The sequence below is a fragment of the Carcharodon carcharias genome, chromosome 15, assembly GCF_017639515.1.
Source record: "Carcharodon carcharias isolate sCarCar2 chromosome 15, sCarCar2.pri, whole genome shotgun sequence".
Taxonomy (NCBI): Eukaryota; Metazoa; Chordata; class Chondrichthyes; order Lamniformes; family Lamnidae; genus Carcharodon; species Carcharodon carcharias.
The window spans coordinates 58026123-58053296 of NC_054481.1; the positions used below are offsets into that span (position 1 = coordinate 58026123).

At 45.2% G+C, this 27174-nt stretch overlaps 1 protein-coding gene across 1 annotated transcript in view; it reads left to right on the plus strand.

Moving 5' to 3' along the window:
• Nucleotides 1-27174, plus strand: part of slc5a11 (solute carrier family 5 member 11) — a 53987-nt gene that overhangs the window by 21768 nt on the left and 5045 nt on the right. The window contains exons 8-13 of the mRNA XM_041206237.1: nt 4788-4923; nt 5027-5134; nt 8330-8480; nt 18107-18275; nt 20194-20409; nt 24916-24982. Of these exons, the coding sequence (XP_041062171.1) occupies nt 4788-4923; nt 5027-5134; nt 8330-8480; nt 18107-18275; nt 20194-20409; nt 24916-24982 (847 nt within the window). The remainder of the gene's footprint in view (nt 1-4787; nt 4924-5026; nt 5135-8329; nt 8481-18106; nt 18276-20193; nt 20410-24915; nt 24983-27174) is intronic.

The window sequence follows — 27174 nt, forward strand, 5'->3', positions numbered from 1 at the left end:
AGAATGCTGTCTGTGCAGAGCCTGCAGCTAAAAAGAGTTCTCAAGGTGAGTTAAACAGGCTAGTTGAGTGGCAAGGAACTCTGTAGATTGAGTGTGAGCATGAAAAGCATGAGGCCCTTCACTGTGTTCTGAAGAACAGAAAAACAGAGGCTTTCCTAGATATTGAGAAAATGGAGAGGTGTGGGTGTCCAAACAGACTTGGCTGTCCTCACCCAAATGTAATTTTCAGTTAACGTGCAGGTGTAGCCAGCAAGTAAGGAGGCAACTGGCAAGTTGGACTTGATTGTAAGAGGGACTAAGTGTAGGATTAAAAAGGTTTGGCGATTGATTATATATAGCCTTGGTGAAACCTCACTTGGATTATTGTGCCCTGCTCATCTCCTTATCTAGGGAAGGATTAGACCTTGTGTAAAGGGATTGTACCAAAGGTGCACCAGACTTAATTCAGGGACTTGGAGATTATCCAAGGTGAGAATGAGGAGAATGGGCCTGTATGCTGGACGGTGCTATTGACTTGTAGCATAAAGACCTCTTGCAGGGTGGATGCAGGAAAGATGTTTGGGGTTGGGTGTCCAGAACCAGGGGATGCCGTCTCACAACAATAGGTAAGCCATTTAAGACTGAAATGTATAAGATTTTTTTCAATTAGAGGGTGGTGAGTGATTGGAACTCAACACTGCATAGGATAGTGGAAGTATGCTCATCGATAAGATCGATAGATTTCTAGCTGATAAAGATGCCAATGGATTTGGGGTATTGAAGGAAATAATGACCAGTTAGAAGAACAGCCCTGATCAAGGTGCTGAATGGAGCAATCTGGAGGAGACCAAATGGCTTGCTCCTGCTGTCCTTTCCTATGCACTTATGTCCCTGGGTCCACCTGAAAGTCTCTGCAACGCATCCTCCCCGTTTGGAGGTTTCAGGGTGACATAAGTACATTCCTGCTGAGATAAGACTGCATGTGGCTTTCAGTGTGTCATGTGTATGGATTTTGTGGAGCCAAGGGAAAAAAAACATTTTTCGGCAGCATGCAATGTTGTGTAGGTACTGATGCCTGCTTTTGGCACAAGACTTATGTCTATTGACACAGAATGGTGCATGCAAAGGATTACACTACCAGCAGAGCTAACATGAAATAGTGCAATTTATTTCAGCCATCAGAAAACAAGGTTAATGAAAGTAAACCATAATGTGTGGTCCAGATTGCAGCCAGCAGAGGATTAAAAACAATGTAAAGGAAAAGTATAGGCAGCTCACTCAGCCTGTGATCTATTAGTTATTAGATTGTCACAGGCCTGTCTGAAGTGTCTGCCTTGCCATGGCTTCATCCTGTGCCTGACATCCTGGCTCTCCCCATCACCATCGTCTTCTCCATCCTCATTGTTGAAAGAAACATCTTGATCCTCCATGTAGAGGCATCCCCCCTTTGTTGCATGAGGTTGTGTAGGGCGCAGCAGACAATAATGATCCAGGACACACTCTGTAGGAATACTGGAGTGCTCTGCCTCAGCAGTTCAAACATCTAAACCTCATCTTTAGGAGGCTTATTGTCTGCTCAGTGGTAACCCTTGTGGAGGCATGTTTGTCATTGTACCTCTCTTTGTGGATAGCGAACTGTTGACGTCAGCCAGGTCTACTGGGGGTATCCCTGTCTGCAAAGAGCCAGTCTTGCAATCGACGAGATGCTTCAAACACCTGTGGAACCTGGGAATGTTTGGGAATGTAGGCATCATGAGAGTTCCCTGGGAACTGTGCACAAATCTGCAGGATTTGTCTGGTGTGATCACATATTAGCTCAACAATCAAAGACTGCAAACCTTTCCTGTTAATGAATGCAGCTGGCTGATGTCAGATAGCTCTCAATGTCACATGTGTCCAGTCAATAGTCCCTTGCATTGCAGGAATCCTGCGATTGCTGAAAAACCCAATGCTCTGGCTACTTGGCTCATGGGATCCAAGTGGAACCTGAAAAATCATGTGCTCTCCTGAAGAGGGCATCTGTCACCTTCTGGATGCACTTGTGCATCATTGACTGGGGTATGCTACACAGGTTACCAGCGGAGCCCTGGAAGGAGCCACTGGCAAAGAAGTTTAGGGCTGCGGTCACCTTTAATGCAACAGGCACTGGATTGCCTTTCAGTCCTTGCGGATGCAGACTTTCATGAATATCTGGCATATGTAATTGATTCATCACAGCTTGGTACATTCTAAGGCATCTCCAGCATTGCCTCTCCCTCCTCTGCAGGTAGCTGCAGCGCCTGCAATATATCCAATCTTGGGCCAATGCTTGCTATTGCACTGACCCCTGGTTGCCAGCATTCTGTGCTTCTTGAGGTTCTGCCGCCACTGCCTCTTGCTGGTCTGGCCGTTGCTCCTATTGGCCGTGGGCCATTCTGCGCAGGTCCCTACTTAGATGGACCATAGCCAGTAGAAGGGTGGGGTTGCCTTGAGCCTGCCTCATGTATGCCTGATCTGTCAACAAATGGCAGTGATCCATCTAGTCAGCATTTTCTTTGAAGCTTCCCCATCATCCCTAATTCTTTAAGCCCATGTACCTAGCATCGGTCTACCGCTGGCTCCTCCACCCCATCATAGTGAAGGACATGATGGAGGGCCACAGATGAGTGTTCCTCCTGTTCATATCTCCATGTACATGCAAACATTGTGTTTTGGCCAGGCCAATGACAGCCATGTAGGTGAACCCCCCCTCAGACACTATTGAACTTCCCTCCATCACCCTTGAGGCACAACTGAGACCCCCTTGCCTTGCAGTTGTAGTCATGCCATCCACTTTATTGTCAGCCATGAGTATGTACCCCCAAGGCTGGAGAGTTAGGATACTGCTGCTGTCCCTATCCGTGCCCCTTGGAGGTACCAGCTCTCTTCCTCCCTCCTTGGATAACACAAGATGCCAATTAGCACACAATGCACTGCAGTTCCCCACTTTGATGGATTTCATTGGAATGCGAGCCACGAATCATGGAGCAATGCTGGTTTCCTCGGCATTGGACCATCAAGAGGAGAAATCAGCTGAGCCTGGTTCTCTATCCAGTTGACTCATTATTAATAGAGTGCCCCTATACTTGGCCCAAAAAGCAAAGTAACCACTCCTCCCATATCAGTTGCTTGTGACATTTTATGAACTGCGCAACAACATTGCTGGTTCCAAGATGGTGTGTGTAAGAATCCTTTGCACCTCAGGCTCCTTCTACCTTCCCTTCTCACTCACCAAGTACCCCTCCTCATCCTTCAGCATCACTGGCTTGTTATTCCTCTCCCTCCTGTGATCCTCGAACCTCCCCCCATTACATGCAGATATTGGGGTTTAATATAACTGAGTGGCTTGCTGGGCTATGTCAGAGGGCATTTAAGAGTCACTCACATTACTGTGGCTCTGGAGTGTAGCTGGATCAGTTAAGGATGGTAATATTTCCTTCCCTAAAGGACATTGGCGAACTAGTTGGGTTTTTAATGACAATTGACAATGGTTTCGTGGTTGCTATTACCGAGGCTATCTTTTAATTCCAGATTTATTAATTGAATTTTAATTCCACCAGCTGCCGTGGTAGGATTTGAACCCATGTCCCCAGAGTATTAGCCTGGCCCTCTGAATTACTAGTCCAGTGACAGTACCATAATACCATCGTCTACCACTTCTCACCACCTATGTGTTGCCCAGAATTGGATGCAATACTCCAGTTGAAGCCAAACCATTGTTTTGTAAAGATTCACCATAACTTCCTTGCTTTTGTACTCTTTGCCTCTATTTATAAAGCCCAGAATCCCATCCTGGACTGACAAAAGTTCCTGGCATCACTTGAGCCTGAAGGAAGCCACAATTAAAGTTTCCAGTTTTAGTTAGAGTGTTATTAATGTTTTATTAACCACTTTCTCAACCTGCCCCGCCAGCTTTAATGATCTGCGCACATAACCCCAGGTCCTGCTGCTCCCGAACCTGCTTTAGAATTGTATCCTTTATTTTTTATAGTCTCTCCTCATTCTTCCAAGCAAAATGTATCGTTTCACACTTCTCTGCATTCAATTTCATCTGCATGCACCAACCAATTCCACCAGCTTCTCTCTATCCTCTTGAAGTCTATCACTATCACAGCTCATAATACTTAAGTTTTGTGTCATCTGCAAATCTTGAAATTGTGCCCTGCATACCCCATTCTTGGTCAGAAATAATAGATCAAGAAATGCAGTAGTGCTAATATCGGCCCCTGGGGCACCTCACTAGTTACCTTCTACCAGTGTGAAATACAACCATACACCATACACTACTCTGTTTCCCGTCACTCAGCCAGCTCTGTATCCATGTTGCCACTGTCCCTTTTATTCTATGGGCTTCAACTTGCTGACACTTTATCAAACTGATGACTACTGCCAGTATTTTGTGGAAGAGGTCATCAGTCCCGTCTATAATTTCAGGAAGGATAACTTAGTATCATCCTGTCTTATTTCTGTTCCTCAATAACAATTTTCTCCTGAGTGGGTCCAGGTGCTTGCACAAGTAAAATTTCTAGAGATGGTGATAAAGTATCAGTGGTTTCAGACCTGGAAGTGGAACCCAGTGGCAATTATTGAAATGTTTAGAAGTAAAATGGTCTTAAAAATCAAGGCTAAATTGGTGTCTGAGGAAATGACCCAGTGTCCCAATGAAGGCTACACATCTGAAATGTCATAACCTCTCTTCACAGATGCTGGCTGAATTTTGGGCCTTAATTTTTAAATTTCCAGCATTTGCAATATTACGTTCAATGACCCTGACTTTGTGTCAACTTCAGGTCATCGTCCAGAGGTCACTCTCTGCCAAGACACTGCTTCATGCCAAAGGTGGCTCTTTGTTTGCTGTCTACTTGAAAATCTTGCCCGTTTTCATAATGGTGCTCCCAGGCATGATAAGCAGAGTACTCTTTACAGGTAGGTGTAAGTAGAGGTCTGTACATTTTGGCATTGTCTGAATTTCACAGAGTGAAATCTTCCTTAAACTCAAAATTGTTACTTCTATTGTGATTCATCTTAGATGAAGTAGCCTGTGCTGATGCTGATACCTGTCGTAGAATTTGTGGGAATCAGGTTGGTTGCTCAGATATCGCTTACCCGAAGCTGGTAATGGAGTTGCTGCCAGGAGGTACAAGAAATCCAATTACATAGAATTTATGCACAGAACCCGGCCTATGCTAGTGTTATGATCTACGCTAGCCTCCTCTTTCTCTATTTACTTGATTTCGCCTTGTCAGTATATCTATCTACTCGTTTCTGCTTCATGTCCTTACTAACTTCTCTTTAAATGCATCTATGCCATTCATCTCAGCCACTCCATGTAATAGTGATTTCCACATTCTCACTATTGTTTGAACAAAGAATTAACCTGGGACATTGTAAAAAGTAGTCATCGGCAGAATTGATTTATTGTCACCAAGATGTTTCAATTAATCTACCTTATGCTTTGCCCTTCCATCAGATCATGCAAGTGGACTGGCATTTATTGAAGCTGTTGGATCCCAACAGGTCCTTCCATTAAAACAATAATTAGCATAAAGAGTGCCAGCAAAATTTGCAAGTTAATCTGGGAATACCCTTACTACCACTAGTTTCTTTAAGAGACTTTCCTCTTCTCAGCCACATGATCTTCATTTTTGCTCACATAAGCTCATATTTCTAATTCCCTCGCAGTTGGAAGTGTTTCAACTAGTGTTTGGGAGTGAAAGGGCAAGTTCATATAGGAGTCAGACTGAGGAATTATGGCAGAGGATCTTAGCCCAGGAACTCATGAGGGGAGCCTACCTTCACATGTTCATCATTTCATTAGCCCACAAGGGAAATGTCCGCCTGCCCTCTCCTTTCCCTCACCCTCTTCCCCATAATGCTGTGATGGATCTGCAGGAAAAGAGGATGACTGGGTGAGTGTAACTCACGTGGGATTAATCAGATAGAGGCAGGGATGGTGTGGTTTGTTGTTGCTTCAACAGCAAGCATGATGACTTAATAAAAGTGCCTCAGTATCTTGGCATTGTGCTCTTGATCTCACATATCCAGCTGAATTTTCACAGAGGTGGCATGACTCAAGACCCCTTTAAAAATGGCAGGCAGATCCCAATTCCAGGAACCCTAACTGTCCTTGACATCAAGCTACATCTGACAAAGTGTAGCATTGAGGAGCCCTAGCAAAACTGGAGTTAATGGGAATCGGTGGCGGGGGGGGGGGAAACTCTCCATTGGTTGGAGTCGTACCTATCACAAAGGAAGATGGTTGTGGTTGTTGGACGTCAGTCCTCTCAGCTCCAGGACAACATTGCAGGAGTTCCTCAGGATAGTGTCCTAGGCTCAACCATCTTCAGCTGCTTCATCAATAACCTTCCTTCCATCAATTTGCAATTCCTTGGATACCGAAGCAGTCCATGTTCAAATGCAGCAAGACCTGGACAATATCCAGGCTTGGGTGACAAGTGGCAAATAACATTCATGCCACACAAGTGCCAGGCAATGACCATCTCCAACAAGAGAGAACTTAACCATCTAAATATTCAATGGCATTACCATTGCTGAATCCCCCTCTATCAATGCCCTGGGAGGTTACCATTGACCAGAAACCAAACTGGACTAGCCAGATAAATACTGTGGCTACAAGAGCAGGTCAGAGGCTAGGAATTCCCTCAATGATTGACTCACCTCCTGACTCCCCAGAGCCAGTCCACAATCTACAAGGCACAAGTCAGGATTGTGATGGAATACTCTCCCCTTACCTGGGTGAGTGCATCTCCAACAGCACTCAAGAATCTTGAAACCATCCAGGTCAAAGCAGTCCACTTGATTGACATTCCATCCACAAACATTCACTCCCTCCACCACCGACACATATTGGCAGCATTCTGTACCATCTACAAGGTGCACTGCAGGAACACACCAAGGCTTCTTAGACAGCATCTTCCAAACCCACGACCACTACCATCTACAATGACAAGAACAGCAGATAAATGGGAACAATCCAGGAAGTTCCCCTCCAAGCCGCTTCCATCCTGACTTGGATATATATTACTGTTCTTTCACTGTCTCTGGGTCAAAATCCTGGAACTCCCTCCCTAACAACACTGTGGGTGTGCCTACACCACATGGACTGCAGTGGTTCAAGAAGGCAGCTCACCATTACCTTCTCATGGGCAGTTAGGGATGGGCAATAAATGCTGGCCTGGACAGCGAAGACACACCCCTTGAATGCATAATAAAAACTCTGTACACTTGGCTGAGGGTCCCATGTTGAAACAGCTACACCTCAAGGAAAACATTGCTTGATTGACAGCACTGGTTCTCTGATCTCTGCGATCAATTCACAATGTTTATTTACACAAGTTTAAGTGGTTTCAAGGACTTGTGGTTTCTGTTATTGATACTTTATAGGGTCTGAATGATTGACACTTTCATTGCCTTATAATGAAATTATATTTCAAAACATAATGGAAAGTGATGAATAAATTACTTTTTTAAAAGTTTTTTTAATGCATACTACAGTCACTGTAGGGTTCATTGGTTTTATATAGTATATAGCGGGTCAATGGGTGTGTAAGTGCCATAGCTTGGCATGGGAACATGAGGATCATGGGAGGCAGGAGGGGTTGAGTGCCCTAGCTTGGCATAGGGGGCATGAGGATCCATAGGGATTCTTACTTTAGCCAGCGAGACTACGAGGCATGAAAGGCTAGAGAACAGCGAGAGAGGAGAGAGCAGCAAGACTACAAGAGGCACAAGAGGGGAAAGAGCAGCGAGACCACATGTGGTGTGAGGGGGAGGACATTGAGAGTACAAGAGGCGTGAGAAGGGAGAGCAGCAAGAGTACAAGAGTAGAGTTGAGACCACAACCAGATCAGCCATGATCTTATTGAATAACGGAGCAGGCTCTAAGGGCTGAATGGCCTACTCCTGCTCCTAAGCCTTATGCTGGCATGAGGGGCTATGGGTGTGGGTGGGATGCAGGAGGTGGCATGAATGGGGCAGGGGGAATGTGTGGGGGTTGAGGGCTGGAGGGCCTTTGTGTTTTCACTAACTGGGACAAAGAAGTTACAGCTCAACTCAGCACCTGGCAGCCTCTCTGGCTGACTCCGACCTCTTCCCTGGTTAGGATAGTCCAACTCTGGCCTGAACCCTGTCCCCCAGCAATGAAGATCCCACCTTTGTAGGCACTTTCTCCTGAGATGGGCTGGCCAAGCAGGGAATTTTCCCAACTCCTGCTACTCACTTTGGTGATGAAAATTCAGGCAGCCATTCTCTGTAACTCAGTCACTGCTATTTTAATACAATGCTTGTTTGACTTCACTCTGTTCTACTGCAGGACTGCGAGGCCTGATGATGTCAGTAATGATTGCTGCCCTTATGTCCTCTCTCACTTCAATTTTCAACAGTGCGAGTACATTATTTACAATGGACATTTGGAACCACATTCGACCCCACTGCTCTGAGTGGGAGCTTATGATTGTTGGAAGGTAGGAAATTATTCATCCACCTGGGAAGAAGGTGGTTCAATCGAAAGTACGATTATTGTCTGTCCATAAGCAGTATGGGCCCTCTTTAGTTTTACTGAGCAAAGGTTTGAATGCACCCGTCCTACATATTGGGAAGAATTTTCTCCCCGCTGGGGGTGTTGGGCGGGAGCAGGTGCGCAGCCGATTGCCACCATTTTACGTAGGTGGACCAATTAAGGCCGTCCAGCGTGACGTGCACCTGGAAGCGTTGAGCGCTCCCTGTGCAGGCGGGGGGAGGAGGCTGAGCCAGGGCCTTTGCTCTTTCGTGCCTGTGTGCAAAAGAGTGCAAAAGTCTGCCTGAGGCACAGAGCTGCCTCAGGGAGATTAGTTTGATTTTTTAAAATATTAATGAAGAAAAAAAAATTTTTTTAAGACATGTCCTCTCATGTGACAGTGTCACAAGAGCTGGGACATGTCAACGAATTTTAATTAAAATATTTATTTAATTTACAAACAATTATGAAACCTCATCCCCCCCGTGGATGATGTTGGGATGCACGCCCGACATCACCGTGTGTCATTTTGTGTGTTGGCAAGCGGGGCTTGCTCCCATTCGCCGAACAAAAGATTCTGGCCATTGTTCCTCTCCTTAAATTGTATCAAAATCAAGGTTCATCATATTCTCACCTTCTTCAGTTGTTTCCCAGACTCTCAAAAGACTGGACCTTTTTACTTGACTGGATCTTTACTTCCTCTGTTGGCCTTCTCTGCTCAAATAGAGATAGCCCTCGTATCTTCAGCATATCCTCATAAATGTAGGTTTTTAACTTTGATAGTTTTTGGTGCCATCATTCAGCAAGGGAGATAGGTAGGAGGGGAAAAAGTTATTTATATCATGTTTGTCAGAAATACTTTAAAGTGTTTTACATACAATGAACGATTAAATTACAGTCATTGTTGTCATGTAAGATAATATGCCAGCCATTTGGACAGGAAAATGGAGAGGGAGCTTTGGTCATCATGACTTTTGTTGTTCGAGTTCCAAATAATAATCCAGAATATTATGGGTCTTAAACAATTTCACTCACATCGCTTCATTGCTAGCTTGGAAACTCCATTCTGAAAAAAATGGCACCAGATCCTCTGGTCTCTGGACAGTTGGTGACTGGACATATAACCCAAGGTGTGATCCCGCAGATGTCCCTTTGTGTTGATCTCCGAAGGAATTATCTGGAAAGTATGAATTTCCGATGTGCAATTCCCTTGCTCCCCAGGATCCTCTATAAAAATCTCCAAATCTGAATTAGAGTCGGAAACTTTGGATAGTTCCAATATACTTACCTGAATAATTACCTAGGAAACGTTAGACCGAAAATCCTAGTCCAACTCCTGGGTAACCACAGAACTGACCCCCCAATCACTCACATTGACACCACCACCCCCCACCGCGCCCAGGCTCAAACACCTACCCCTCCCACAGCCTCCCCCCGGCCGCCCCACTCACATTCATCTATTAACATTCGTACTGGGCATTACCTTACGACAGCTAGTGCATAAAAAGGGGGTATCTCCACTCCCTCCCCACCCCCCCACCCACACTACTCCGCTGTGATGGAGTTCGCCGATGGACTCTATACTCTGCATTTCTGGAGAAGCCTGGCTTGGAAGACCTGACCAGAAATGTGGAGCTGTATCAGGACACAGAAAAGTATGGTCAGAGCACACCCCCAGGTAAATCAGGGGCCAGTGAGACGCTCGCAATGACATGGTCAAGTGAGTCTCTGTGTACCATACTGCCAATGCCTGTCCCAAATTCTCTGGGTATTGGAAGCAGAAAGCTTTGGCTCCATCTCTCGATTAAATCTTCCTACTTCAAGAATTTTATGATGATGAATTTAGTCTTAAATCACTCTCTTGAGCTCTACTGAATCATTTGATAAAGATGATGCAGTTGAAGTCGAACCTTTGGTTGCTACATCCTCAATAGGTAAATCCAGCAGTCCATTCCACACTTGCATTCCTTGTGTCCTGATGATTATGTACAAGTGACAATCTAATTTGTTTTTACCAAGTGTGACCTTGGATTCATGAACGGCAGCAATAACCTTCTGCATTTAAGATCCTTTCAGATTCACTTCATCATCAGATTCCAGTACTTTAAGACTCTAAATTTAAACAAATTAAAGAAAAAGTAAGTCTTTGTTGGTTTCTGCTGTGCCGTACCAGTCTTAGAAATAATTAATTGTTACTATACCCTGTCTTAAACCCCTACTTTTTAACTTCTGAACAACACTGCTAATAAGAACAGGTGTGGATCATTCAGCTCCGAGACAGTTCTGTCATTCAATTAGATTACAGCTGATCAGTATCTTAACTACATATACCCACCTTAGCTTCATATCCCTTAATACCCTTATTTAATAAAAACCTAAATTTCTCAGTTTTCAAATTTTCAATTGACCCCAGCCTCAAGAGGTTTTTTGGGACAGAGAATTCAGATTTCCAGATTTTGTTTGAAGAAGTGTTTCCGGACATCACTTCTGAATGGCCTAGCTTTAATGTTAAGGAATCGTTATTCTAGTCTACCTTCCCCACACCATGCACCATCGGAGGAAATAGATTCTCTCTATCTACCCAATCTATCAATTCCTCTAATCATCTTCAAAACCTCAATTAAATCATCTCTTAATCCTTTATTCTCAATCCTTCCCTTTCTAGCTCAGCAGCCACCTCACTTACCTCAACTCCTTATGTCTGTGGATATTTTTACATTAAAAGTGCTACATAAATGCAAGTTGTCGCTGATAGCTTACAAACTCCATGTAAACAACTGAGTTCTTTAGTCTACATCTAGACAGTTGTTTATTTGTTAACATTAGTACATCACTTACTGATGTTAAGAGAATGCTACTAAATTATCAAATTGATCTATCATTAAAGTATTAATAAAACAGAGACATGAAAAGTCACAACAGAGAACTTGGAAGCCAAACGCAAGAATGGAATTACCTATTAGAAAACAAAGCATGAGGAAACAGGACTTAGAAGGGCACCCAGAAACATGAGAAGAGACGTCTTGGATAGGCTTAAGCTTTACATAGACCTGAAGTGAGGGGAAGTGATTGGGATTTAAAACAGACTGAGTTTTTTGGAAGCAGCTTTAGCATTGGACAAGATGTGAGATTCAACCAGTATTGAATTATAAGCTTTAAATCTTCTACGATTTCCCAATAAAATAGACAGTTCGATGCAATGTCCCTGCATCACAACCCTGGATGTCTGAAACCTTTGTGACCAATTGAATGATTCTCAAACTATCACTATTATATGTTCAGAAAGATTCCTTCACAATAACCTTTATCTATATTTGCCATAACTTTCAGTTAAGGATCATGATGTGTTTATCGTTAAGAAATAGAATTAGCTATCCTTTGTTCAACAAAAGACTTTCTGGATTTTCTTGCTCCTTCCCTCCTCTGTGTGTCTCTCTCTCTCCCTGTGCCGTTTTTCCTTCTCCTCTCAACAAAACTCTCAGGTTTTGTTATCCCACCATTTCCATCTGTTGCATTTTCTCCAGTTACTGTTCAGCTGGAGTATTGTCTCCAATTCTAAGCACCACACTTTAGAAAGGACATGGAGGCTTTGGAAGGGTAGAGAAGAAAATTACTAGAATGGTAGTTCTCTTTAGATCAAAGAAGTCTAAAAGGAGATTTGATGTGGTGGTGTGGTTGGGGGGGGTGCAAGGGAGGGAGAATGTGGAAATGGGAAATCATCTTTTATGTGCACTGAATTAAAATTCCCATTCATATCACTGCAAAAATCCACAGAGCGGTGCATCTCCACAGTCACTTCATACTGCTTATTTCATCAACGTTTGTAGGGGCTGGAAATTCATGTGTTTTGCATGTCTTTGGCGAGCTAGGGGCACACCTGAGGCACTCAAAACTAAAGATCAATAGACCCACTGAAGACATAGGAAAGTCTGGGCAGAGGGGTCACCACTTCACCCCAAGAAAAGTTTAGTTACTAAATAGCACTTTAAAAGAAAACTCTTGATCTTCATCAGTCCAACCTGAGAACCAACAATTGGTTGGCTTGTTCCAATTATACCAATGCAACTGTACTCCAATTCCCGAGGAAATCCCAGAGTGCACAAGCTTAAACATTTGCTCTTCCCTTCAGTAGTCCAGTCCCCTTATGTCAATGGGCTTGTAAAGGGTGGACAAAAGCATCACTTCTACAAAGCCTTCTCACTAATCTTGTTCTTGCATCAGGTCCTAACATAACTGAGTCCCAGCCTAGTTTCTGATCATTCCAATGGACTTCCGCTGAAGTTTCAGGGTGGAATCATCCCAGATTTGAACTAAGTTTTACCTGCCGGTCCCAATGGTAGGTTTTCACACCATATCATCCCAAAGTTGCCACATTGTTTATGCATTCCCGGGAAACATGCCATTTCCATGGTAGGCAGGCTCTCATTCACCCGCTCGCCATCACACCAGGTGCCATCTTTAAAGTCTAGCCGTGCGCACACATCTCAGTGCTTCCAGCCCACAACTACTGCACGGAAGATGTCCACGAAAGGCAAAAAGACTGCAGCCCCCAGGTTCAGCGATGCATCACTGGATCGCCTTTTGGGTGCCATGGAGTCCCGTTGGGATGTCCTCTACCCACGCCCTAGCCGCAGGATGGGCAGTGGCATGACCAACCAGGCTTGGGAGGCAGTGGCAGCGGTGGTCAGCACCAATGCCCTGCAAAAGAGGACAGCCACCCAGTGCTGCAAGAGAATGAATGACCTCCTCCATTCCACAGGGTAAGTCACTCTTCTCTTCACTTTCAACACACATGCTCACAAACCCATCACACATCCACAGGGCACTCGCTCACTGTTGCTTCGAGGAATATCACCATCCATTCTCTCACACACATCTTCATTGTCCTCATCCTGTCCATGGGACTACTCACCACCCACACATGCCAGGTATACTTATCATCTGGCCTAAGCAAGTGTCCTGTTTACACTCTCTCCATCTCTATTCATGCAGGACAAGCTGGCACACAACAAGAGGGAGAGGTGTCTTAGCAGTGGAGGAATGCCTGAAATTGAGGTCCTCACGGACTTTGAAAATAGAGCCATCCAGTTGGCCAGCGCCGATCTGGACCATTCCTGTGCTGACGGTGAGGCCGGCGGTGCTCTACCAAGTGAGGATCCAGCAGTGCAACATCCATCAGATAACTATTCTGTGAGTGATGTATCCTGTTTCACAGGCCACTGCCATGCATTAATTATCTCTCCTTGCTTTCGCAGGCACATCTGGAAAACAGCCGATGGAGTCCATGGCTCAGGGCCTCCAATCAAGCCCCATAGAAACCTCTGAAGAGGAATCTGGAGGCACCCTCCTTGAAGTCCCCTCACAGCGTTCACCCACACCCTCCACCAGTGCAGAGACACACACCTCAGTGGGACCTAGCTTTAGAGAAGCCCCGGGATCACAATCTGGTGAGCACATCGCACTGTCTGATCTGCAGCAGGCAGAGGCAGGGGCTTCCCAGGCTCCTTGTACTTGGAGGACTGTCAGAGGCTAGAAACTTGCTGAGTCCGAGTCAGGTGAAGAGCCTCTGGACTTGGTCATGTCACAGTTGCTGGAGCTGCAAAGGCGAGCTTAGGAATGTCAGGAAGGGGTGTCTGCTGCACTCCTCAGATTGCAAAGCACGATGGAAGAGCCCATCTGTCTTCACTCTGAGGTAATAGCACCGGCATGCCAATGCATCGAGGTCAACATAGGTAGGATGGCGGCCGCCATGGAGACCTTGATCCAGGCCATTGGTCCTGCATTGCTGCGCAGGTTCAACTCCATCGCTGATGCCATAGTTGGCCTCCAACAGTGTGCACATGAGAGGGATGTTGGGCAGCTCGATCTCACTCCAGCTACCCCTTATCCTCAAGGAGTCAGCCAGGGGCCCTTGGGCACCCATAGCAAGGAGGATCAGCAAGTGCACAGCAGGGGGGCCATCCATCCAGGTGACTCTAGGTGTATCCAGCCCATCCGAATCCCCTCTTCCTGTTATCTCAGCAGCTCCAGCTCCATAGGCCAAGGAGGGTGCCACTGACACATAACAAGACCTCAAAAGGAGACTGGGGCCTTCCAAATCTCCGCCCTCCAGAGGGCATCCGCCAAGGTCATCACACACAGGGCATTGCAGTCAGCAGGCTGCCTCCGCCTCTGCTGCGGATGTCCAGGGAGCACCAAGATGTAGTGGCAGGGTTAGGAAAGTTAAGATGTAACTCTTTCGAGTACAAACACGTTTCCATCTGTTCCTATTCAGATGAAGTTACATTGTTTCATAGTTTGCCATTGTGAGATTTGAACTCTTGATCTTGGGGTTACAAGCCCAGTACCATAACCACTTGGTTATTTAGGCCAAGCGAAAGTTAAGATGTAACTCTTTTGAGTACAAACCTGTTTCCATCTGTTTCAGATGAAGTTACATTGTTTCATAGTTTGCCATTGTGAGATCTGAACTCTTGATCTTGGGGTTACAAGCCCAGTACCATAACCACTTGGCTATTTAGGCCAAGCCATTAAGAAGATGTAACTCTTTCGAGTACAAACCTGTTTCAGATGAAGTTACATTGTTTCATAGTTTGCCATTGTGAAATTTGAACTCTTGATCTTGGGCTTACAAACCCAGTACCATAACCACTTGGCTATTTAGGTCAAGCAAAAGTTAAGATGTAACTCTTTCGAGTACAAACACGTTTCCATCTGTTCCTATTCAGATGAAGTTACATTGTTTGCCATTGTGAGATTTGAACTCTTGATCTTGGGGTTACAAGCCCAGTACCATAACCACTTGGCTATTTAGGCCAAGCCGGCTTGAACATATTCCTTTTGTTTGCAGAGAACAGGTCCTGCGTATGACTGTACATTGCTTCTAGCAAGCTTAACTCTTTTTGAGTACAAACCCGTTTCCATCTGTTTCAGATGAAGTTACATTGTTTCATAGTTTGCCATTGTGAGATTTGAACTCATGATCTTGGGCTTATAAACCCAGTACCATAACCACTTGGCTATTTAGGCCAAGCGAAAGTTAAGATGTAGTTGCACGACCTTGGCATGGGTGTTAATCACTTGTACATACTGTTCACTATTGCCAATAAGCTTCCAAGAATGTCTCCCTGCCTATGGCTCCTTGTCCTGATGAGTATTGTTCTTGTCACTCAGATGTGAAACCTTTCTGCACAAGATAAAGGCAGGTGTCTCAGTCCAGGGCCTCTTTCCTGTGCTCTGTGCAGCCTTCAGACCAAAGTGATGGTCCAGCCTCACACTTCCTGGATACATTACTGATGCCTGCACATCGATGGTGCTTGTCATTGCTGCCACAATGTAGTGAGCAGGTGCCACAGAGTTCCATCATTCTCTCTGAGTGCTCTCAGCACCTTTAAGGTGGGGCTGCTCCCATCTCTTCAGCATCCCGTCAACATCCTCCTGCAATCGAGTGACCATTAGGGTCTCCACTGCATCTTCATGATAAGAACATTCTCATAGAGCGTATTCGCGGTGCTATAAGCCAGACGAGGGTCAAATGTTCACAGATACAATGTGAGGATCTATGAGTTCACCTCATTGCATGTCGTCATTCTCCTCCACAAATTTAGCAGTTATGAGGACCTCCCGAGTGTGCCTGCCTCATCTAGCCAGTGTGAGTGCCTCATCCCCATCATCATCGCCTTCGAGGACCTCCTCACCCTCATCCTTGTTGGCATCCTCCTAATCGGAGGAGACCTCCATCTCCTCCTCAGCCAGCTCATCTCCCTGTTGCAGCAGCAGGTTGTAAAGGGTGCAGCAGATGATGACAATGCAAACCCTCTGCAAACCATATTGCAGGGCTCCACCAGATTGGTCCAGGCACCGGAACCTCCTCTTCAGCATCCACCACGTGGTTTGCTCCACCAAGTTTCAAGTTGCAGCATGAGCCTCATTATACTGTCGCTCTGCTGCAGTCTGAGGCCGCCACATGGGTGTCATCAGCCACGGCCTCTGTGGGTAGCCCTTGTTCCTGATGAGCCATCCCTGCAGCTTCTGTGGATCCTGGAACACTTTAGGGGTCTGTGACCGACTGAGGATGCAGCAGTCGTGCACGCTCCCTGGAAACCGTACTCTCACCTGCAGGATGAGTTTCTGGTGGTCACACACCAGCTGCGAGTAGAACCCCTTGTGGTTGATGCCCCTTCTTCCTGAGGTTGCTGCTCCTGCCTTTGCATAGCCAGGATCCTCAGTCACTCTCTCCTCCATTGTCGTTGGTCTCTGTAGGCCATCAGGCATACAGCTAGTTCACCAGATTCCATAATCCTGATGTTGTACTCCTGCAGAATGAAAGAGAGAGACATGTGGTTAGCATGGGTGTACTAAGAACCTTTCCTTGTTAAGTGTGAAGACCCCTTAATGCTTCCCGGAGAGTGCTGGCCACCACTTGGATGGCCAGAGTTTAGTGCGCTGAATGGCTGCCCAAAACCCCCCCAACCTCCACCCCACTCCACCTGACCAATTGGCTGCAGCTTTGTCCATTGGACTGCATGCTGTGCTCTCAGCTCAGGCACAGGCATTCTCTTAACCTGCACTGCAAGGCTGCACTGTTAGCTTGAACCGTGGGGGAGACTGGTTCAAACAAGAATGATGACATTGTAAGAGGCTGTTGGCACCTCCAACAGTGACTGCTCCATGGCTAGCTTTAGCAAGGAGATTTACAATGTGTGCAGTCGTCCAACTGTTCTGCAGTCCACTAAAATGCTCATGACTTTGCAGTCTGTGCCTGGGGGCTGAAAAGCTTTGGAGCACTTTTTGGCACTTTGTTGCCTCTGCATTGCTTGAATGTGCAGATAAGCTAGAAGCCTAACTCCAATCATATCAATGTGGCTGCACCTGAACTGTCTCAGCTGCAGAGGAATTGTCACTTTGTACATGTTTCCCTCATGCCTGGCCGCTTCCCTTGCCCATCCTACCCCTCAACCCGAAAGCCTGTGCGCTATATTCAATGGCAGGGCTGCCCTTGACCCCACCACCCCCCCCAAAGTTGCCTCAATGGCAGAGCTGCCCTTGAGCCCCCAACACTCCTCAAGCTTGAAGCCCAACAGGTGACCCTGGCGAGCGCTGCACAACGTTACTGTGTACTCACCTAAGCGTGCTTTCCCGGCGACATGGATGAACATTCCAGCCAGGGGTGGTGGGCGGAGGGTGGGGAGGGACGATTCCGGCAGGGTAGCCTAATAATGATATGCAGATGCATTACAATGAGGTTCCCAACACCTGATGGCAGGAAACATAGCCCGCCAATGGGCTGAGCAGATAATCGTGAACTGGTTTCACAGCACTGTGAAACCAATTGCACCATATTGTCCGTTCACGCCACTGAACGTGCCTGATGCTGGTGGGCACTGAAAATCCCGGCCTCAGGGGGTATTCACCCTTCCCAACTCACATTTCTCTACAAAAATCCTTTCTTTTAAAGCAGTTTATTGTAAAAAAATTATAAGATAGGAAATCACAGAAGCAGCAAGGCTCCACCTGTGTCTTGTTGCAGTTACTATTGAGCGGAGGCCAAACCTTTGTGCACAATTGCTAAATTTAATTTTCCTTTTGTTCCAGGGTATTTGTTCTGGTCCTGGTAGTGCTTTCTGTGCTGTGGATTCCTTTGGTACAAATGAGCCAAGGTGGTCAGCTCTTCCAGTACATCCAGTCCATCAGCTCCTACTTACAGCCACCTGTCGCAGTGGTCTTCATGGCTGGCTGCTTCTGGAAACGAACTAATGAGATGGTGCCTATTGCTCTAAGATTTATTTTATATTAACTAAAGGTTAATAGTAAGCTTAGAACAGAAAAGCTGTCTAGGCTCTCCCTGGTTACATCTATTTGGTGAATTTCTGCTCTTAACAATGCCAAAGGGGTACATCAGATGGCAGCCTAACAAAATAGGGTGTACCGTCAGGAAGCCACTGCCAGATTCTCTCTCACTACCCTCTTGAACATTCTGCAATATATTAGAACTTCTCAATCGGGCAATGGGAAGCCCAAAGAAAAAGCACAAAAAAGCTGTATGTTCCATTAATCAGAAGTCACAGCAGGTCCTGCCCCAGCTGTTCAATGATCTTCAATCCAATTGCAGCAAGCAAAATTGTGTTCAAATTGTGGGATATTATTTAAGAAAATTACATACCTCCCGAGGACTGGCAATTAGTGAGGAGGTTTTTGATCAGCTCCTTCTTGCAGATCCTGTAAGAGATTGTTAGGCGATGGAGTCCAGAAGGCTCACACCATTGTTACGGACAGGAGAGAGAGGCAAACTGAACTCCTTTATTTTTCTTGCTCGCTGTCCATAAGCAGAGGTGGTTTAATGTTGAAGTAGTCTATGGCATGTTTCCCCAAACCCTTTGTTTGTGAAATCAATTTTAGTGACTTGCAGCAAACTCTCTTTAGGGTTAAATCAGAAGTATTGTTTATTCATATATTCAAACCTGGAGGATGGTCATCACAACTACATACACACACAAGAAGGAGATGGGAAGGAAAGAAGTTTTATTTCTAGGAATAACATAGAACAAAATAAAAGATAGGAATATTAATTCATGTGAATGTTAGAGTCAGGTTTCAGAGTCCACTGAGGGTTCCTTCATGTCGGAGTTAAAGTTTAGACAAGTTCAGCCAGCTCTAAGCAGGAGTTGCCAAGTTCCTTCAAAGTTGGTGATAACACAGCAAGATGAAGTTTGTATACAGAGATTTGGTCCACTCTGCAGGTGATGGCAGCAATCTTTCAGAGAACCATGCTATGAGGAGGTTTAGACTCGAGGCAAGCTTTGTTGTCAGCCTGGAGTCTTGCTTTGATGTTGACAGGCCAGATGTTAACAGCAGACTGTCCTGGGAGTCCAGGAATGTAACAGTAAAACTTTCCAATGGCTGAGGGAGCTTAAGTCATGTGGTGTTGCCCATTGATGAGTCAGTTTAACATTAACAATCAGTTTCCATATCTCTGGTCCAAATCCATTGTTCACTTAAGAGATAGATGGTGGCTATTAGTGCCTCTGCAGGTAAACAAGTTTCAATGGCTCTCTTTCTTTGTTACAAGTCCAGGCTGATGCAACAGACTATCTGCTGCTCCCTTGTTTCAATGATTGTAATGGGTCCACATAATGATAAGTGTGAGATTCCACAAGGATGAGGGTTGAGCTTTGTCCTGAAATTACTGTTGGAAGTTTCCAGAACTGAAGCCAACTTGGAAATCATGTGACCTGTAGCAGCCATGTTTTTTGTCCAGCAAAGTCCATTTCTAAATAAGCAAAAAGTAAGGTTTGATTTAAACAATACATGATCTCTTTTGTATTTTATGGACACTTTTTTTTTGCTTTAGACTACTTCACTTTATATTACTTTGTTGATGCAGTAGTACTGCTCAAAGGGTGACAGATGACTATGCAAATGAAAGAACCTGACCAATGATTGTGTGTTGCGAGTGAATGGGTTTAAAGGCAGTCTTTGGATTGAGCAGTGAGGGAGCTGGAATGGAACCTATACTGAACACAGCTGAGAATACCTGTCTAAGCAGGTCAAAGTTGTTCCTGTGATCTCCTAGCTGTCTTCCCATTTTAAAACTCAAAATTCCAATCTGTTACTCACAGTCAACATCTCACAGATTTTGGATGAACTAAAGGACTAATTTCTGACTCTGCTTGTGTGTACAGGGTGCATTCTGGGGCCTATTCACAGGAATCCTGGTAGGCTGCATTCGAATGGCTTTGGACTTTATTTATCCAGAGCCCCTGTGTGGCCAACCTGATGACCGGCCTCTGGTGACCAAGTACGTTCATTACCTGCACTTTTCCATCATCCTTTCTGTCTTTACATTGATCGTTGTGGTGATCATCAGTCTCAGTACAAAACCTCCAGATCCAAAAAGGGTGAGTGATTCAGTCCCTTCAAGTGAAATATTTGATCCCAGCTATTGAGACTTTGGTCTACTTACTTTAGAACATTAGACTTAGAGACCACTGCTGGAAGTCTATTAAACAAAGGACTGGATTATGTGCCCATTGATAGATTATTGCAGTTTGACAGGATCAGGGAACATTTATTTGAACTATGCAAGTGTAGTTGAATGTGAGGCGACTCCTCTTTTCGTGAAGAATAATGTATCTGGAAGGAGGATGGAAATGTCTAGTCATGATGCTTTAGTCATCATTGTGTGTGGGGCAGGCTTGATAGATTAGCTGGTCTTTTCCTGCCTGTCAATTTTGTGTGTTCGTATTTGCTTCTAAAACTCAAATGAGTGGTGTTGAGCAGTGAAAGAGCTGGGTAGAACCTTTGTGCTATTTGTACATTCATTTTGTTTAATTGTTTGCAGGTGGTGGGCATTAAATGGGGATTCACTTGAGCCCTCTAAATACACACAGACTAAATATGTGGCTGTTGGGTTAAGAATTATATACTTGCAATGTATAGCTCTGTATATAAATATAAACGTGTGTAAAGATTGGCTCCTGTTCTATCCTTCAACTAGCTTTCTGGAATAGAACATTTTGCTAAGTAAAAGTGAGAACATCAATAACTAGTAGATGGATGTCAACCTCAGTCCTATGGTTTCTTAGCTGCTTCCTCATTTTAAAATTGTATTTTCTCATCAGCTACACATTGCAAAAGCACAATATTGCAGATGCTGGGAATTGAAAACAAACCCCAGAAAATGCTGGAAATGCTCAACAGATCAGATAATATTTGTGCTGACAGAGACAGAGTTCGCATTTCATATCAAGGACCTTTTGGCAGAACTAGCAAAAGCTAGAGACAGACCTGATTTTAAGCAAGTACAGAGACAGGGAAAGGAGGAGGGAGAGAAAAGAACAAAAGGGAAGGTTAGTGATACAGTGGGAAGCAGGAGTGGTTAAATGAAAAAACATATGACAGTGCAGGGTAAGAGAATGAGACAAGTAAAGGAATAGAAGTGGTCTCCAGAGGAGTCATAAATGGGAACAGCACCTTTGTCCGACAAAATGGTAGGAATGGTTATTATCTGACATTATTGAACTCAGTATTGTGCCTGGAAGGTTGTAAAGTGCTGAACCAAAAGATGAGATGCTGTTTCTCTATCTTCTGTTGCGTTTCATTCGAACTGTGCAGGAGGCCAAGGACAGAAAGGTCAGCTTGGCAGTGGGGTTGAAAATTACAATGATAAGCAGCCAGAAGCTCTCATTACTTGATTCACCTCATTGTTTCTCATATTCCTTTCCATATTGGCTGTGTGTTGCCATTAGTGCTAGACCAGAGGTCAGAAACCTTAATAACAAGCAGAGATTTTTTTTTAAATTGTCAAAAATGCAGTATCTTCAGAGCTACAATCTTGCTATTCAAATGTCAATAACAATGAAAAGCAAGGCAGAGACATATTTATGCATTTCTATGCGACACCTTTTTACTGATGCTCATTCACATACCTGCAGAGAAGAGTCATCGGTTTAAAAAAAGATCTGTTGACCTTCTTAATATTCCTCACAGTACTATGATGAATGCCAGAAACTTCTGTTTCCTGTAATAAATTATATTTTTGTGGCTTAGCAGCTTCAAAGCCAGGGCCATAGTTAGCTTCCTTTATTGTCTATTAAAATATTCAAGCTGATTTTTTAATATCTGATATTCCTTTTAAATGACAAACACATTTAGGTAAGTATTTTCTAAAAATTGATAGGAGATAAAATGAGTCTGGTTGATCAAGGTTGAGAACTGTAGAAGAATCCTTAATGAGCCACATGCTGACCCCTGTATTAGACCCTTTTAGTTTGGGTTTATCAATGTAAAATATTTGGCTGTTCTCAGATCCAGTTAAAGAAGCTGAAGGGTGTGCATCATATGTTGTTGCTGCCAAAACCAAACAGTTGTGGGAGAGGCAAAAATCTATAGCTTGAGTTATTGTGCGCATTCTTTGAAAACTTAATGGTCCTGATTTTGCAGTAGTGGCGATTCAATGGTATTTGCTGCTCACCTTGGACTTGGGAGTGAGGATTTCAGCTCCAAGGAGGGAGCACTCTCTCATGGCATGGGCCTCAGCTTGGCCCTGCAGTATTCTGTAGTGCGGACGTGAAGCACATCTCACATTGTGCAGAATCAGTCAAAATCCAGCTGACGCTGTTTCTGTCATGTTTAAAAAGTCAAAAGGACAAAAGATTAAGTCGGATTAATTTTATCAGAATCATTTTACAAAATCATAAATTAATACATATTTTTAAAAGTCAGAATTTTTTTAAGTGATATATATTGAAACATTTAAAATATCTTTTAAATCATGCAAAAAATGAATTACATTAAAACATTAAAGAAGTCAGATGCATCTTGTTAAATCAATTTCAACATTTAAAAAATCTGCTAAATTAAATTTGAGGAGAGGTTGAAGAACCTATTTGTGTCCCACAGCTGTTTTGAAAGTGTCTTTCTGGCGCCTATGTCATTAAGCATTCACAAAATGAGAGAAACCCCTCAAAATACCAAAACTTTATAATCAGAATAATTTGTTGTTAGTGGGCAATCAGCCCAAATTCTCCCTACTGCCATATCTCTCGTTTTAATCTGCAGGTCAGTGACTGATACTGCAAAACCTCCAGAGCAGCAGAGATTGGCCCAGTGCAACTTCTGAATTTATGTGCTACAGTGCGCTTGTAAGTTGCTGGGCTGCTCCTCCATGCAATGGCTGCACACGCTGAAAGCTTGGCCATCATTGCCTACACAAAATCCGAACCAATAACTAATGTCTCTATGTCACGAGAAGCATTGCTTCTGATTTTAACTCCAACAGTTTCTAGCTGGGTGAGTGGTGAGGGGAGTTGGAGATGCACCCACCACTCCAGAAATGAAGCCCAGGCTATTTTAGCTCCTGGCCTTCATTTAAAATCCCACTGACCGACTTTCCAGCAATTCTGGACAGAGAATCCATGAAAAGTGGTGGAAAATTGGGAGGCATGGTGACTACCCATTGACAACAGGCTGGTTTCTGTGTCTCTGGTGTTGGGGACTCGGGACAGTGGTGGTGGGATGTAGATCACACTCAGTGTACAGGAGAGGCCTTTTACTTGGGGGGCCTGAACAGCCTGTCTGATCCTGATTGGCTTTTACTTGGCAGAATGTTGTGACAGATTCCCGGCTGAAGTTTCAGTTAAAATTGCAGATGTGTCTCAATTACATCACCTGGACCTGATGTGTAAACTTAAATGTGTGGCTGGGTGTCCTTGCCATCTGCCTAGTGTAGAAGGTTAAAATACGAAACAATGGGATCCTGTCAGCCTCAGTTCAGAGAATACTTTAGGCAATTTTAATTGCCCATTCCCCCCAGTTTCTGCTGGCAGATAGGCTTCAAATTGCCCCCCTTAGATTTTGTTCAATTTTAGAAATGTCTTCACAGATCAGTCCAGATTCATCATGGGCAGAATTTAGAGGTCGTCAGGCAGCCCAGGAGCAGCCGGGAAATGACCTGCGCCCGCAATGGGCCCCTGACCGTGATTTCACACTGGCTGGTCAATTAACAGCCAGCCAGCATGAAACGTGTGCTGAGAGGCTCAGCGCTGCCGGGGAGGGGGGGCAGGAGAAGGGCGAGTGCTGAAGTCTGTCTGGGTGTGGGGGAGCGCACAATGAAAGCTCCCTGAAGACAGAGAGCTGCCTCAGGGAGCTGAAGAATTTTAAACCATGAAATAAAGATTTGGAAATGCAAGAAAAATGTCCACACATAGACTCTCTCACATGAACATATAGATTATAAAAAATCTGTCAAAACATTTTTATTTAAAAAAAAAATTAATATTGGAAACCTCATCCTGCCCATGGACGAGGTTTCCTCAAAAGTCCAAAGGCCGCCTGGTCGATTTGCCCGCCCACCAACAGTCACATTGGATGGGCAGTGAAAAATCACACTTATTGATACATTAATGGCTTTAAGGGGCCTCTTAATTGTCGGCGGGCAAGCTGCTGACTCTCATGCACGCCCGCCGACCGAAATATCTCACAAGTGCGCGATGACGTTGGGGTGCTTGCCTGACGTCATTGTGCGCTATTTAATGCTCGGGCATGTCAGGCACGTGCCCGAACACCGAGTGAAAAATCCTGCCCCATATCTAAAAATAAGCGTCTAGCAATTCTACTACAAAACATCCTTTTTGGCTCTGAAACCAGGGACCGTGGCTGCCAGGTGATAAATCAGGATGAACAATTCACACAGCTGGAAATAGGAAGAAAATGTAGCTGGGAATTACCCACCCAAAGTGCATGTGTTAGTTGCTCATAAATTTCACCTGGATAAAGCCTGCTTGTAGAGTCAAATGAACAGGGTTCTTTCAGAACTTGTTTGGCATTACGAGCCAACACTGCTTAACTGCAGCAAAATCAGCATCCTGGTACATTGTGTTATAATCTTTCTTCTTCAATCTTAGATTAGCCGCATGACCTGGTTCACCCGTTTTGAAAGAAACAATTCTGTAGTAGGACAGGCTGAAGAAGGTAAGCTATATGGTAAGGAACTATTAACATGAGCAGTCACCTTACAATGGGTAGGCGTCCTCCATGATCATTGCACTGGCACACAAGGCACAATCTTCCCTTCTGGAGTCTGAGTCAGATGGCAGGCGGGAAAGTCGCCATGATTCCCATTGGGTGGTGGGACGGCTGACCCATGCGATCTTCTGCTGTTCAGCTCATTAAGTATGCATCTGCGAGGAGCATAGCGAATCTCGTGGTGGGACGGGCAGGATGTTGCCTGCCCCTCCATTACCTCATGAGGTTGAAAGTCCTGGTGCCATATTTAAATGGCACCCAGGCAGCCATTCACTCAATGAAGGCCAGGAGCTCTGCATTACTCCAGAGTCCCTGCGGCTGCAGTTCATACTGGAGAAGTTGGCAAATGTGAGCAACCACATCCTGGGACATCCAAAGGTGCCTCTGGCATTGCCTATTGCTCATTTCTAGATAAGAACGCTGCCAGTGATACACTCATGGCCAGACCAATGCTTGCCAATGTAGTGACCCTGTTTGCCAGCATCTTGACCTTCTTGAGGCCCCGCTGCCTCTTGCTGCTCGAGCCCTTGCTCCTCCTGGCCCTGTGCCAACCTATGATAGGCTCTCCATCTCCTCATCTGGATGAGAGCCATTACCACTGCAGGGTTGCCTGCAGCCTGCATCATCAACGCCTCAATGGATCTGTGAACAAATTGAAGTGATAAATTTAGTGAGTATGTCGTTTACAGGTTTCCATCCATTTCAAAGACAGCAGGCCAGTGTTAAGCCCTTCACCAGGCCTCCATCTAGACATGGCATCCCCACCCCACCCCTTCAAGACAAAGGATATCCTGGGGGACCAGAGATGGGTGTTCCTCCTGTTCATACAGGACTGCACATGGAGACCTTGCTCATTGGCCAGGGTGATGAGAGCCATATGCAAGAAGCCACCCTCTGCCAATATCCAGCTTGCCTCTGCTATCCTTGAGACCCTATAGAGAGACCACTGGTAGCATAGAAAGGCTAACCACATGAGCCCTTGTCAGTCATGACCAATCACCTGGGAGGATAGAGGTTTGGAGTCACAGTTTGCTGCTGCCCACCAGCCATGCCCCTTGGAGGCATTCCCCTCCCTCTCTCTCATCATCCCTGCCTCTGACAGCAGAAGATGGCAAATAGCACAGAATGAACAGCAGCTCCAGATCTTGCTGGGATCTCAATGTTATAAGACTCATGAGTCGGGTACAAACCTGATTTTGTGTGGGTTTCACCATGGAGAGGCGAACACAATGGAGCATGGTTGACATTCAGTTGCTTCATAATTATGAGGGTGTCCCTTTAGTCAGCCACACGTGCTGAACTTGATCTCCAGCAGCCGAAAAGACCCTCCTCCCACTTCAAGTGATTTAATTTACTGACTAACTGCATGCTCAATATCAGTTTGGAAAAATGGTGCACATCACCTTCCAGATTTGGTCCACTGCCTTCTACCCTCCCCCTGTCATCCACCAACTTCCCCCCATCATCCTTGACCTACCCAGTATCACCATTCCTCTCTTCTCTATCACCCTTGAACCTCCCCCCATTACCCTGGACCCTATCACAATCCACCTCCAGATGCCTTCCCTCCCTCAGAGCTGGCACTGCTCCCATGCCCACCCTGAGCCTGCTCCCTCCTGTTATCAGAGCCACCTGTCTGGTCCTGCTCTGTGACTCCTCATCCCATGAGACCTTCAACCTACCAAACTCTCACCCTGAACCTGCCACTCTACTGCGTCCCAATCCCCACTCTGACTGTGACTGTCCTCTCCTATCACCAGTAGCCTGAGTTCACCCCCTAGGACCCCAACCCCACCCTCTAAGAGACTCTAAACTCTTTGCCTCCTTCCCTGGATGTTGTCCCCCGCTACTCTACCCCATACATTCTCTCCCCACTCTTCCCCGCTTAGTCTGCCTCCCGTGTCCAGTCTTGGTTCAACGTTTCCTAACGGCACTCGAGTGAAGTTATGTGAGGACCCCAAGAAGGCCAAAGCAGCATCCACTGAACTCAAAATTGTGGAAGCGGCAAAGCTCGCCAGGAGCACGTTGCATATATACAGTCATAAAACCGAACGTTCTAAATTCTCACTTTCAGGGAACTTAATTTGGAGGGGGTGCTTAATTCCAGTGAGGTGGCCTTTTAATGAGCATTCATGAGA